The 13,437-nt window shown below is 44.6% G+C and overlaps 2 protein-coding genes across 3 annotated transcripts; one reads left to right on the top strand and one right to left on the bottom strand.

Moving 5' to 3' along the window:
* Positions 1-718: 718 nt before the first annotated feature.
* BANF1 (BAF nuclear assembly factor 1) lies at positions 719-1,607 on the bottom strand. The gene is made up of 2 exons (XM_032489876.1): positions 1,479-1,607; positions 719-1,245 (listed from the first exon to the last, which is right to left on the bottom strand). The coding sequence occupies exons 1-2, from the start codon at positions 1,599-1,601 to the stop codon at positions 1,099-1,101; spliced, it is 270 nt and encodes an 89-aa protein (XP_032345767.1). The 5' UTR covers positions 1,602-1,607; the 3' UTR covers positions 719-1,098.
* A 755-nt stretch (positions 1,608-2,362) lies between these two features.
* EIF1AD (eukaryotic translation initiation factor 1A domain containing) lies at positions 2,363-10,405 on the top strand. 2 transcript variants are annotated; one of them, XM_032489875.1, is made up of 6 exons: positions 2,363-2,964; positions 3,468-3,744; positions 3,882-3,990; positions 4,089-4,197; positions 4,356-4,406; positions 4,988-10,405. In XM_032489875.1, the coding sequence occupies exons 2-6, from the start codon at positions 3,658-3,660 to the stop codon at positions 5,130-5,132; spliced, it is 501 nt and encodes a 166-aa protein (XP_032345766.1). In that variant the 5' UTR covers positions 2,363-2,964; positions 3,468-3,657; the 3' UTR covers positions 5,133-10,405. The 2 variants fall into 2 exon arrangements, with proteins under 2 accessions (XP_032345766.1, XP_006179578.1); XM_006179516.3 differs by having other exon boundaries at positions 2,364-2,964; positions 3,572-3,744.
* The last annotated feature ends 3,032 nt before the right edge of the window (positions 10,406-13,437 follow it).

The following is a 13,437-nucleotide window of genomic DNA, read 5'->3' as shown; positions in this document are numbered from 1 at the left end:
AGGAGCACAGTACTCTCAGGTACATGTGTTTCCATGTCATGTTTTGAGAGTCAGTGTGAGTACTTAGTATTAAGTCCATGGTCGTGACATTCAGCCTCTCTGAGCCTCTAGTTTCCTCACCGATAAAAGAGAAAACAATTACTTGTTATTGCGGAAAAAAAGAAAAAGCTTGCAAAGATCTTAGCTGTGGGCCTGGTTCATACAGGTGTTTGACAAAGAGCACAACGAAAATGTACCAAATTAAAGGGTAACTCACTCAACACTCCACCCCCAGTTATGACGCCCATGTTCTTCCTGCCTCCCTAAGAAAACAGGGCAGACTGCAAGAATCCTGCCCACTCCTCCCAGAGGCCAGGAGGTACCTGCCAATGATGACTGACAGGCAAATCCCTACCCACATCCAGTCCACCCTCTTCCTGGTAGCTCTGACTCCCACTGACTTTTCCACCAGGTGCTGCCTAGCCCAGCTGTTGACCACACTGACATTTGGAACACCACAGCTCATCTGGATCCCAGGATATGGTCAACCCACATTCTCTCCCACACTATTCAGAGATTGAGACACTCCAAGCACCCGCCTAAGGCCCATGTGGCCAAGGTGGCTGCCCTTTGAGGAGGCTGCCAGTTTCGATCTGCACTGATAAGGAGTGACAAACCTGGTCAGTCCCGGAGAAACAGGCAACTCCCAGCCCACCTGCTTTCCACGCACAAGACCCAGTTATGAAGGCCACTAACTTTATTGATTTAAAAAATTTTACAAGGACAGTGACTGTTCCGCCAAACAGAGGACCAAATGGCATAAAACAGACCAGAGGTGAGGGTGGGTGTGAAGAAAGGGGCCAGGAATCCACTCAGAAAAGCTGGTAATTGCTGACATGAAATTGGCAAGGAGAGAAGGGAAATGCATGCAAGAGTGAGAATTACAAAAAAGTTGAAATGGTGAGGGGAGAGAACTCCCAAAAGACCCTGGAGTACATCGGAGGTGTGGACGACAACAGCAATCTTTTCCTTTGTAAAGACGGAGGAGTAGTCCTCACTTGGCTGCAAACTCTGGAGACTCAATGCTGGGGTTAGGGATCGGGGTCTCCCCAGAGAGCATCACAAGAAGGCGTCGCACCACTCTCGAAGACACCCGAAGCAGTCCCGAGACTGCTTGGCGTTGGCACCGCATGTGTCCTTCAGCCATTCTCGGAAGAGGTCTTCATCTTTCTTTAGAACCAGAAACTGGCCAAGGACCACATAGGCCTGCAAAACAGAGCAAAGGGCGTGCTGCTAAGTGCTCTATGGGACTAAGAACACAAAGGCCACTTCTGTACTATTCAAAGTACATGCACCTAGGAGGCAGGGCAGGCTCTGGCTAGCTCTTCCGATTACCCACCACTGTCAGCCCCCAAAAGATACACTTACTCTCAAACTGCCAGGAAATATGGTAGTCTGCCACCCCCAGGCCTCCCTAGCTGCATGCAGCCTCCCAGCACCTTGTCAAAGCCTCTTTCCTCCAGCTTCTTGCCCAGGACTTCACCAATCCCGGCCAGGCTTCCCACTGGTTTTTCCCCCATGGGCTCTGCCACGAAGTCTCGGTGCTTCTGGGAGGTTGTCATCTTGATCTGGGAATCCCAAGAAAAAGTAGGTTAGAGCTGAACACCTAGGAACTTTCAAAGGCCCAGTGGCAACTCACAGTAAGAGGAAACTAGACCCGTCATTATGGAGACTTACTCGATTCCCCCCACTTCACAGATGAGAAAACTGACTAGGGAAGAGTCTTTTTATTACTCTTCAAGAGAGAAATGTCTCCCACTTCCTGCGGGAGCTGGCTTTTGGCACCGCCCCAAAGAAAAAACTATCTAGCCCTAACAGGTGGCGAACGCGGGGCAATCCCAGGGTTGGTCAATACCCAGGGCCCGCCCTGAAACTGTCACTCCTCTGTGACCTTGGCTGGGCAAAGGCAGCACTGACTCTGCCTGGCACCGCTAGCCGGCCTGAAAAGCAAAGGGAGTCTCTCCATCCCATCCGCCCCACGGGCTGCACACGGAGAGAAGGCCCTGAGCGCGCACACTCGACGCTCCAGCCCGCGGGGTCCAAGCCTGGGCTCCCGCCGCGCCCCACGCCGCCGGCCCCACCCTCAACGTGCCGTACACCGTCCCCGCCCCCTCCCTGCACCGCTGCGCCCCTCCCCGCGGCCAAGCTCTCTCCGAGGGCGCATCTTCTTGCCCGCCGCAGCGCTTGCGGCCCCTCTCCTCCCCTCCTCCCCGCGCCTCCTCTGGACTCCAGCCTAGGCTCCGCTCCGCGGCTCGCGCTCACCCGCAGCTCCGACTCTCCTAACGGCTTCTCCCGCCACCCGGCTGCTCCCACCGATACCTCAGCCCACTAGAACTTTCTTCCACTTCCGCTTCCGGGTCGCCTCAAGAGCCGCTTTAAAAAAACTACTATGGGCACTTCTAGCCTCATAGAGTCATAGAGATGAGGCGCCCCGGACCTCGTGTGCACCCTTAATAGGCACTCCTTTCCGGGCATTTTTCGGGAAGCCTGACTGCCTTCTGTGGCCTCGTTTCTCGGGAAGCATTTCCGGTCTCAGGCAGCAGAGGCCTGGGAGGTGAAAACATTATTGCTCGGCTGAACGGCATCCGGAACTTAAGGACTTAGCCGTGGCCGACCTGGCGGTGGGAAGAGTTAGAGGAACGGACAAGGGGAGAGGCGTGGCCGGGAGGCTTCCGGAAGACCGCCGGAAGTACGCTGTCCGACTCCAGCCGACCCGCGCCGTTCGCATCGCTGTCGGGCTCCTAAGAATTAGGGGGATCCCGAGGTGCCGGAGGCCTGAGTTCCAGCCGACTCCACCGTCGTGACCGCTGCCAAAGTCTTTCTTCTGTGATTTCATTGGCTCAGGTGCGAAGAGAGTCGTGGACGAGCCGCTTGCATCTTCCAGCCTGGAGAACGGCAGCGCCTGTTGGGGTCTAGGGCCAGAGAGTAAGTGTGGGTTTCTCTTTGAGCGTCTTTCCTCCAGGATAGGGAGGAAGGAAGGCAGGGGTCGGCAACTAGAGATGAGACTTCTGAGTCGTCTTTGGAAACCATTAGTTTTCTGAGTACGCATCAGTCTTGGTCTTCTCAGTACCCAATTCAGAAACATAACAGATGCCAAAGACCAAACCGACCTACCCTGACCTTTAATTAACATATTCCTGATTTGGCTCCCTTAATTGGTTTCTGTGTGTGTTGATAGACTGAGCATCTCTGTTGCGTTACACATGGGATGTACAAGCATGCTGAGGAAGAAACGGTTTATCTCCATCAAATAGTTGCCGGAATGACGTATTTTTTCTAGGACATATATTTAGTTTTTATGGTTATGCCTGTTCTTAATGATGACGCGAGTTATTTTTAGGTACCATACAGTGTACTAAGTGCTTTGCTTAGAATTATTTCCTTCTAATAAGAATGTTCTGAGTTGGCTATTTTTCTCTGAAATCTAGAGAAATGAACAGCCAGGAAATAGCCAAGGTAGGATTTCAGAGCCCATGTTCTTAACCAAGACTGTGCCACTTCTAAGTAAAAGACCTCTCTTCGTCTTTAAAAGTCCTGGGTTCTGAGCCTGCCATCCAAGAAACTCAAGAGGAGGAGTTGACAGACTGCATCCCTCACCACCCTGAGACAGGACCCAACATGTCTCAGGCCACCAAGAGGAAGCACGTGGTGAAGGAGGTGCTGGGGGAGCACATGGTGCCCTCTGACCAGCAGCAGATCGTGAGGGTGAGTGGCATTGGGGAAGAGCTTCTCAGCCCCCCACCCGCCTTGGACCTCTGGGGTGGGGGTAAGGTGCAGTACAGCTCGGCAGGTTTTGGAGCTGGCTGACGAGGCTGACTGGTTCTTGTTCTCTCCTGGCCCAGGTACTCAGGACCCCAGGCAACAATTTGCATGAAGTAGAGACAGCCCAGGGGCAGCGCTTCCTGGTGAGCATGCCCTCCAAATACCGGAAGAACATCTGGATCAAGAGAGGTGAGAGAGGCAGCCCTTTGGGAAACAGAACTGTTTCCCATGGTCTTGCCTTTCCCCAACTGCAAGCAGACTGTGCCTTTTCTCCTTTCTACCTGCAGGGGACTTCCTCATTGTTGACCCTATTGAAGAGGGAGAGAAGGTGAAGGCTGAGATCTCCTTTGTGCTCTGCAAAGACCATGTGCGCTCTCTGCAGAAGGACGGGCTCTGGTAAGGTCATTGGCTGCCTGACTTCAAAGGGGTTTACTTCCTCACTGTGGAATTAGGGGAGGGAGGATCATGGCATCCCAGGCAGGGACAGCTGGAAACAGCTTTTTTGCTGAGAGATTTCTCTGTCCTTTGTGACCCCAACTCTTCTCTTGGCACAGGCCTGAGGCCTTCTCCCAAGTGGCTGAGAAACACAGCAACAACAGGAACAGGTGAGGAGCAAGTCATGGGGGAGGGGAGACAGAAAATGGGGCTTCAGGCTTTGGTGTCTTGAGAGGAAGTAGAGCCTTCCTTTCTTCCTACATACGGTCTCTGGTGAGAGCTTCTAAATATGTGATTATGAGTTGGCTTGAAAGTCAAATCCCCTGGTTTAAAGTTCTGGCTTTGCCAGTTATAACTGAGTGACTTCTAGCAGGTTAATCTCTTAAGCCTGGATTTTATCACCTATAAAATGGGAGCTTTGTGAGGATTAATGTGGCTAATGCTTGTAAAACTGTTTAGTATAGTACCTGGTAAATAATGTGGGTCCATTAACTGTTAGTTGGTCATAGTAGATTCATTATTTTTAGGATCAGTAGCTCTAGCAAACTTTTGAGATAAAAGGTGGGAGCTAGTATTTAGCCTGTTTTCCTTGGCCAAGTTTTCCTGCTGTTTTGCCCTGATTCTCTCCCTGTCTGATTCACTAAGTCCTAACTGCTTGGCCATATGGTCTTCCTTTTAGTGAGGCTCCTTGATTTCAGATCTGATTTTCCCAGAGGGCATATAGCTAACTCTGCCCTTTTCCCCCATGCAGACAGACTCAGCCAGAACTCCCAGCTGAGCCACAGTCATCAGGAGAAGAGTCTAGCTCTGAAGATGATTCCGACCTTTTTGTTAACACCAACCGTAGACAGTGTCATGAGAGTGAGGAGGAGAGTGAAGAGGAGGAGGCAGCCTGAGACCCCGGGACCCACTTCTGCTCTTGCTCAGAGACTAGTCTGTGGCTTCTCTGAGCTTGGACATTCCCAGGGTGCTCGACCAACCTTTCCCCCTGGATGGGGACAAGGCAGGGCCCCTCTCTGAACTGACTTTGACATAGGAGAATTAAACCCCTGGTGGGAGGTGACTTATGCTGGTGTTGGAGTGGCTCTTTGGAAGGAGGAGGGACATGTGATAAAGGTAAAAACTGCTCCTGGGTGGAGACCTCATGGGCAGGTGGGCTGAGTGAGCAGGCAACGGGGAATAACTGGAATCTTTCCCAGTTTCCCAGGTTCTCCCTCTCTCACTGGGCATTCAGTAAGTGCCAGGCCCTGTGCCATGCCTCTTTGCATGTATTTAGTAACGGGGAGCAGTCCCACTTCATTGCCTGCTTGCAGTTAATACTGATTCAGGCATTCACGACCACAGTGGGTCTTAGTGCCCACCTGCCTCTAAGAGACACTCAGGACGAATTTTGTAGTGCCTCGTACGCTGCTTCCCTGCCTTTCTAGTCACCTGTCACTGCAGGAGTGCCTACCTCCATGCTGCTGTGTACATTCTGGGGTTGGTGGCCTCCTTGTGGCTACTCAGTCTCACTCCTCAGCCCTCTTGCAAATCACATCCCACTTCTCCTGTGAAGCTGGTTATACCTTTGTATGTTCTCCCTCATCTTTGCTGGCATTGACCTTTTAGTCACTGCTCAGACATTGAAGTTTACTTCCTAGCTCGGAGTCTTCTACCCCGGCTTCCGTCATTGTGTTCTGCATCCCATGAATGGGCCTGTCCGACACTGTGGGCCCCTAGTTCCTTGATATCCCATCACTAATGCCCTTGTCCTCTATTCCGGGCCTGTTGCCTACATCCCTAGGCACTCCTGGACCTTTGACATCACTAGAAAGTGTAGCACCATTTGAGTTCAAATACCTGCACAGTCACCACCTCCCCTCCTGGCTTTCTTGCTTCCTTGCTCAACTACCTCCTCTGTAAAAACTCTTTTATCTTCATCCTCCAGCCCTGCCATATTCTCACTACCATTCTCCTATCGTCACTTCCCTTCTGGTGCAGCATTCAATCCCACAGTCTACACCCCACACTCCCTTTCCCCCTTCATTGTATTCATCTAGGAAAAACCTAGCCCTGGCCAACCCAATCATTCCCCTCTGTTCCCAAGTAACTGTTAGAGAAAACAACTAACCTAGCTCACTAGTTTTACCTTAAATTCATAGTTACAAACCTCAGATGGACTCTCAGCACTGCCTAGCAGATCTCCTCTGGGATGTCATATTTGAAAACTGCTGTCTTGTCTCCCAGCTCCCCCTTCCCCTGCTGGATTCTGACCACAGCTCATACTTCATTAAGGAATAGTAGCCATTGGAGGGAACTCTCGCCTCCCAATTACCAGCCCTACAGATGTGCTCATGGGTCCTCCTGTCCTTGTACTGCCCGTGGTAATCCAGGGGGACCGAAGCCTTTCCTCTTGTGCTTTGGAGCCTGTCTCTTTGCTTAAGGACTTTCTGTGAGTTTTGGATTTTTGCCATGCTCTCTGCTGAATGTGATAGCATCAAATGAGCCGTAGAATCTCCCATCTGAAAAACAGAGAAACCTGTCGCTCATCCCACGTCCTTTCCAACTATCACTTAATTTACCTGCTTCTCATTCACTTTTTCTTATGTTTGCTTAGTGTGGTTTTAAATATATACATGTATGTGTATGTGTATATGCGTGTATACATGTGTACAGAGATGTACATGCATACGTATGTGTGCAAAAGTAATCAGATGAAGGGGGAGGGTATAGCTCAGTGCCTAGCATGCACAAGGTCCTGGGTTCAATCCCCGGTACCTCCATTAAATAAATAAATAAACCTAATTATCTCCCCCCAAAAAGAGAACAAAAAATACCCCACTAAAAACTTAAAAAAAAAAAAAAAGCCGAACTTCTTAAAAAATTAATCAGATGAGGTAAAGATACATATGTGAGTATATCTATCTTGAGCTTGTCTGAAGTTTATTTTTTATGGGAGATGGCTAACATTTTTTTCCTAAAGGGATAGCCTCTTGTCCCTATACCATTTATTGAATGAGTCATTCTTTTGTCACAGATTTTAAATACCTTTTTAAAATAAATGAAATTCCTGCACACATATGGATCTCTTTGGAATCTGGCCCGTTGATCTACGTGCACATATCATGTTTTATAGCAGGGTTGGTATCTCATTCTCCCTCACCCTTGCCCCACTGTTCCTTGAAATTTTCATATTTTCTCTTACATAAGAACTTTAGAATGAACTTGTCAATTTTCAGTTAAGAGTTCTGTTGAGTTTTCCATTGGCATGGTTTTAAACCTCATGGTTTGATTTAGACAGAGGTGATTAACAGTTTTGAATCTTCCTATCCAGGAATGATTTGCATGTGTGCTTTTTTAAGATGTTGTCTTCATATGGTCTTTCACATTTCTAGCTCAGTGTAGTCAGTCTAAAGGTGTTCAGAGTTATTTGTTGCTATGAATGGGCTCTTTTTTTTTTTTAATGTGTGTGTGTGTGTGTGTGTGTGTGTATTTTTTTATTATTATCATTTTTTAATGGTGGTACTGGGGATTGAACCCAGGACCTCATGCATGCCAAACATGCACTCTGCCACTGAGCTCTACCCTCCCTGTGAATGGGCTTTTTTGAAATTACATTTCCAACCATCACTGCCATGTAGGAAAGCTGTCCATCTGTGTGTGCTCACCTATTTGATCTAACTGAGTTCTCATTAATTCTAATAGTTATCTTGGCTTTCTGGATAGAGTCAAATCATATCCTATTGGTTGCAGTTTTATCCTGTCCTTTACATTTATTTTCCTTGTGAATTATGGAGGCCAGGACCTCTGGTATAATGTGAAATGCACCTGGTTTGTTCCTCTCTTAGAATGATTTTCATGTTTCATCATGAAATAAGATTCTGCTTTAGGTTTCTGGTAGATAAACTTCATTAGGCTGAAGATGTTTCCTTCTATGCCCAACTTCGTGTTTTTTCCCTTTATTCAACATTGATGAATTTTGACATCTATTGAGATAGTCAAAAGATTTCGTTTATATTATTGCAGGGTGTTACTTACATTATTAGGTTTCCTGATGTTGAATCATCTTTGCATTCTGATATAAACTCTGTTTAGTTTTATAGTATACTATTTCTTTAAGATTTTTATATCTATCCCTGGGTCGATTTCATTTTTTAATGATCTCCCTGTCCCATTTTGACAACAGCATTGTGCTAGCCTTGTAGAATGGGTTTGGCAACATTTAATCTTCCTTTGGACTTGAATAATTTATAGAAAAGGAGTTGTTTCTCAAGTTTTCTATCCTTGAGTCAATTTTGGTAATTCATACTTTTTTAGAATAATATATTTTATGTATATTTAAGCTTTTTTGGGTAAAACGTGCATAATATATGTATCATTTGGGACTGCCTTACTTAGGAGTGACAGAAATGTAACTCATACTAGCAGAAGCAAGCAGGGGCTCGTTGGCCTGAGGCCTCAGAGCAGGGCCAGCTCGGTGTCGTCAGGGCCCTCAGTGATTTCCTGGATCGCCTCTGCTCCTCTTGGTTGATAGTCCCTTTCTCCCTGTAGGTTCTTCAGGAAGCTCCAGTTCACACTCAGTCCTTACAGACGGGGTTACTTCTTCAAGGATCCATGCATTTCAGGGAGGACAGACTAGTCTTACTCAGGTCACTTGACCTCTCCTGAGTGACTGCTGTGGCCAGGGCTGAGTAGGGGAATATGGGGAGGCAAGATAACCACCCTGATCCTTGACATGTGCTCTCCGTGGAATAGAGAGGTTCTTTTACCCAAAAAAGGGGGCACGGGGTGAGAGCAGGTAAAACCAACAAACGTTTGTCCTGTGTTCTGGGCATTTTATTTTCTTTGAGTAGCTTTGCAATATGTCCACTTTGTTAGCCTTTTCCTTGTGTTTCTTTGGGGTTATTTGCTCATTCTGACTCCTTGGGTTGTATGTTTAGTTAATTTGTCTTGTTTTTTAATATATTTAGGGCTTAAAATGTTCCTTTAAGTACTCCTTTGTTTGCCAGTTTATTGGATGTGTCTGTGTGATTTTGGGGGCATTGTATTAGTTTTTTTTTCCCCAGCTCTCTGTGATTTTAATAATCTTTTTTTCTCCCTAAAAACCTTTTAATCTCTGCTTCCTCTCATCAGCCATTTAGCTCCTGTGGGTCATAGCTAGGAATTCTGATGGTGAAAACTTGAGTAGATAAATCCACAGAAAAATTAAAAGGCGGTCAGAGATCTTTCCTTTAAAAGGGAATCAAGCAAGGATGTTTTTATAGTTAAATTCAATTAAGCCCTGGAGAAACAACTCCTTTTCTAGAAATTATTCAAGCCCAAAGAAAAAGATTAAGTGTCTCCGAACCCATTCTACAAGAGTCCTTGTATTCTGCATGCTGTTACCGTTTGTCATTCTCCAACGTTGAATTCCACCTCTACTCTCCCAGCTTAGTAGTGGAATCCAGCTGTATATGATTAGAGCTCCCAGAATGAGCTGTGCTCAAGAGCCCTTTTTCCCCAAAGCCGTGGCCAGTCCATGTGATTGATTGACTCCTACTGCAGTTAGGTTTGAGACTTGTGGCCTGTCAAACTCTGCATCTCTGTCACTTTAGGGCCAACCTTTACAGCCAAGTGGTTTCCACCGGAGCTTTCCCCCTGCAGCCCAGCTCACTTTCCTCCCTTGCCATCTGCCACCCATGGCACTCTGAGTGAGCCACAGGGTTTTTCTCCTTTAATCTGTAAATGTGGTGAGATACCATGACACAGTTTCTCATGTTAAGACATCCTCGCGTTGCTGGAATCAAATAGTCGTGATGTATTTTTCAATATATTGCTGGATTTGGTTTTCTGACGTTTGGGGGGATTTTGGCATCCAGGCTCATAAGTGAAATGGTTTAAGCTTTTCCTTTCCTGTCTGGTTTTTTTTTTTTTTTTTTTTTGAGGGAGGTAATTAGGTTTATTTATTTATTTATTTATTTAAATGGAGGTACTGGGGATTGAATCCAGGACCTTGTGCATGCTAAGCATGTGCTCTACCACTGAGCTATACCTTCCCCCTCCTGTCTGGTTTTTTGTTTTGCTTTTTGTCAAGGTTATGCTAATCTCATAAAATGAGGTGGAGAATGTTCTCTTTATTTTCATTACAAGTGTCTGTATAAGATTGGAATTTTGCATTTCTAAACCTTTTGGTAAAACTTATAAAACCTGCTGTGCCTGGCATTTTGCCCATTGGTGGGTAGAGTTCTACTTCAGATTTTTATTGATAATAGGTCACTCAAGTTTCAGTTCTTGAGTCAGTTATGTTTTCAAGGATGTATGTATTTTTAAAAATTTTTTAATAGACTTTATTCTTTTAGAGCAGTTTCAGGTTCACAAAAGAATTGAGCAGAAAATACAGAGTTTGCATATAGCCCTCCCGACCCACACATATATACTCCCCTACCCTCAACATCCCTCATCAGTGTGCCATATTTGTTACAATTGATGAACCAACATGGGCACATTATTATCAACCAAAGTCCACAGTTTACATTAGGGTTCACTCTTGATGTACATTCTGTGGGCTTTGACAAATGCATAATGACATACAGCCACCACTATAGTGTCATACAGAATCATTTCATATCATTTTTTTTACTGCATATATATTTTTAAATTTATGTATATGTACTGTTCGTTGTTTCTAAGAATGTTTAGAGCTTTAGCTTTTTAAATTTAGTTATCAAAGGAATAAAGCCAACCACAAAATAAGAATTAACTCAAAAAATACATACACCCTGCTATTAACAGCAACATTATTTATAATTGCCAAGATATGGAAGCATCCTAAGTGCACATCAGTAGCTGAATAGATAATGGAGATGCAGCATATGTGTATATGTAATGACATGCAACTCACCCATAAAAAAGAGGGATATTTTGTCATTTGCAGCCCTTCACTGTTTTTGTTTTTTCACTTCAAAAACTAGAATTTTATAACTGGCAGAGACATTTCCATTACATCAAAAACAACAAAATGCCTAGAAGTAAACTTAACCAAGGAGGTTACCTATTCTCTGAAAACTGAAATGACACAAAGAAATGGAAAGATTTCTTGTGCTCTTGGATGGAAGAATCAACACTATCAAAATGGCCACGCTACCCAAAGCAATCCACAGATCCAATGCAACCCCTATCGAAATACTCGCAACGTTCCTCACAGAACTAGGACAAACAATTCCAAAATTTATAAGGAACCACAAAAGACCCTGAACAGCCAAAGCAATCTTTTGTAGGTCTCTTATTTTCTCTTTCTTCTTTTTGTTAGCTTTTCTTAAGGTTTGATGACTAGAAAAGTTCCTGTAACATTTGTAGTAAAGCTGGTTTGGTGGTGCTGAAATCTTTTAGTTTTTGTTTATCTGTGAAGCTTTTGATTTCTCCATCAAGTCTGAATGAGAGCCTTGCTGGATAGAGTATTCTTGGTTGTAAGTTTCTCCCTTGCATCACTTTAAATATATCGTGCCACTCCCTTCTGGCCTGTAGAGTTTCTGCTGAAAAATCAGCTGATAACCTTATGGGAGTTCCCTTGTAGGTCATTCGTTGCTTGTCTCTTGCTAATTTTAGTATTTTCTCCTTATCCTTAATTGTTGTCAATTTGATGACTATGTGCCTTGATGTGTTCCTCTTTGGGCTGATTCTGTGTGGTACTCTGCGCTTCCAGGACTGGGGTGACTGTTTCCTTTCCCAAGTTGGGGAAGATTATCTCTCCAAAATTTTTCTCAGGTCCTTTCTCTCTCTCTTCTCCTTCTGGGACCCCTATAATGTGAATATTAGAGTGCTAAGGAAGTATATTTTTATATTTTCTTAATGTATCTATGGCGCATAGTTATTTGTAGAATTGCCTGGTGTTTGTAGTCTTGACTGTATTAAAGTACCATCCCCCTTTGTTGTATCTAATATTTTTCATTTGTGCTTTCTCTTTTTTTATCCTGTAGATCCTGGCCGAAGTTCACTTGTTACTCTCTTCACAGCCGCAGCTTTTTGTTGTCATTCCCCATTTTTAGCTTTCTTCTGTTTCATTAATTTCTGCTTACCATATTTCTCCTTTACTTACACTTCCTTTGGGTTCATTCTGTGTTTTTTTTTTTCCCTTACTCTTTTTGTTTGGTCCATAACTCATTAATTTGCAGCTCCCTTACCTCAAACTAGTTAGGGGATTTTCAAATCTGAAGAAAGGGTGAAAGGATTATAAAACAAGTATCTGTATACCCTTCAAAAGGGTCACTCATTTATAACATTTTGCCACATTTTGTTTGTACACACAACACACATAGTTTTTACACTTAGTTGTTACATCTCTTTGACCTCTTTTAATTTAGAACTTACTCCTTAGCCCTTTTTTGGTTTATTTTTTATAAAATGGACTTTTTAACCAGTTCAGGCCATTATAAAATTATAAACATGTCCTGAGTTTGGATTTGTGTGATTGTATTTATATGCTTAGATTTGGGTTAAACAGTTCTATCAAAAATAACCTAGAGCTTTAACTGCAAAGATAACCTAGAGCTTTAACTGCATGGCCAGGTATAGAGCTGATATTCGCTTATTGCAGATCACAGGGCACGTGAGGCAGGACGTCCAGCTATTGGTGATGCTAGCTTTGATCACCTGGTTAAAGGGATGGCTTCCGTATCATTTCCCTATAGAGGGTACCATTTTCTCTTTGTAATTAGGTAATCTGTGGAATAGCTTACCTTGTAAGGCTAAAATTTCCCTTTATGCAGCTTTGTAAGTTATTTATATGTCGTTAGTTTTTTAAAGTATGTTGAAATACACATAAAATTTACCACCTTAATCATTTGTAAGTGTGCAGTTCAGTAGTAGTAAGTACATTGACATTCTTGTGCAACCAACTGTCTGGTTTTCATACCCATTAACAACTCCCAATTTGCCCTTCCTCCAGGCCCCGACAGCCATCATTCTACTTTGTTACTATGAGTGTGACTAGATACCTCAGATAAGTGAGCTCATACAATATTTGTCTTTTAGTGACTGGCTTGTTTATTTCACTTTGTATGCTGTTCTCAGAGTTCATCCATGTTGTAACATATGCCATGAAGTTTCAGGCTGAATAATACTCCATGGTGTGTGTATGCCGCATTTTGTTTATCCATTCATCTGTTGATGGACTCTTGGACTCCTTCCACCTTTTACCTGTTGTGACTAATGCTCCTGTGAACATAGGTGTACAATATCTCTGAG

The sequence above is a fragment of the Camelus ferus genome, chromosome 10 (genome assembly GCF_009834535.1).
Source record: "Camelus ferus isolate YT-003-E chromosome 10, BCGSAC_Cfer_1.0, whole genome shotgun sequence".
Classification (NCBI taxonomy): Eukaryota; Metazoa; Chordata; class Mammalia; order Artiodactyla; family Camelidae; genus Camelus; species Camelus ferus.
This window is presented reverse-complemented; position numbering and strand designations above follow the sequence as displayed.

Bases quoted from the DNA above. Each gene is read 5' to 3' on its own strand.
- BANF1 (XM_032489876.1), bottom strand. From the start codon at position 1,601: ATGACAACCTCCCAGAAGCACCGAGACTTCGTGGCAGAGCCCATGGGG. The intron at 1,246-1,478 runs GTGCTGGGAGGC...TCTGTTTTGCAG, and splicing joins AGGAAAGAGGCTTTGACAAG to GCCTATGTGGTCCTTGGCCA.
- EIF1AD (XM_032489875.1), top strand. From the start codon at position 3,658: ATGTCTCAGGCCACCAAGAGGAAGCACGTGGTGAAGGAGGTGCTGGGG. The intron at 3,991-4,088 runs GTGAGAGAGGCA...TTCTACCTGCAG, and splicing joins GAACATCTGGATCAAGAGAG to GGGACTTCCTCATTGTTGAC. The intron at 4,198-4,355 runs GTAAGGTCATTG...CTCTTGGCACAG, and splicing joins CTGCAGAAGGACGGGCTCTG to GCCTGAGGCCTTCTCCCAAG.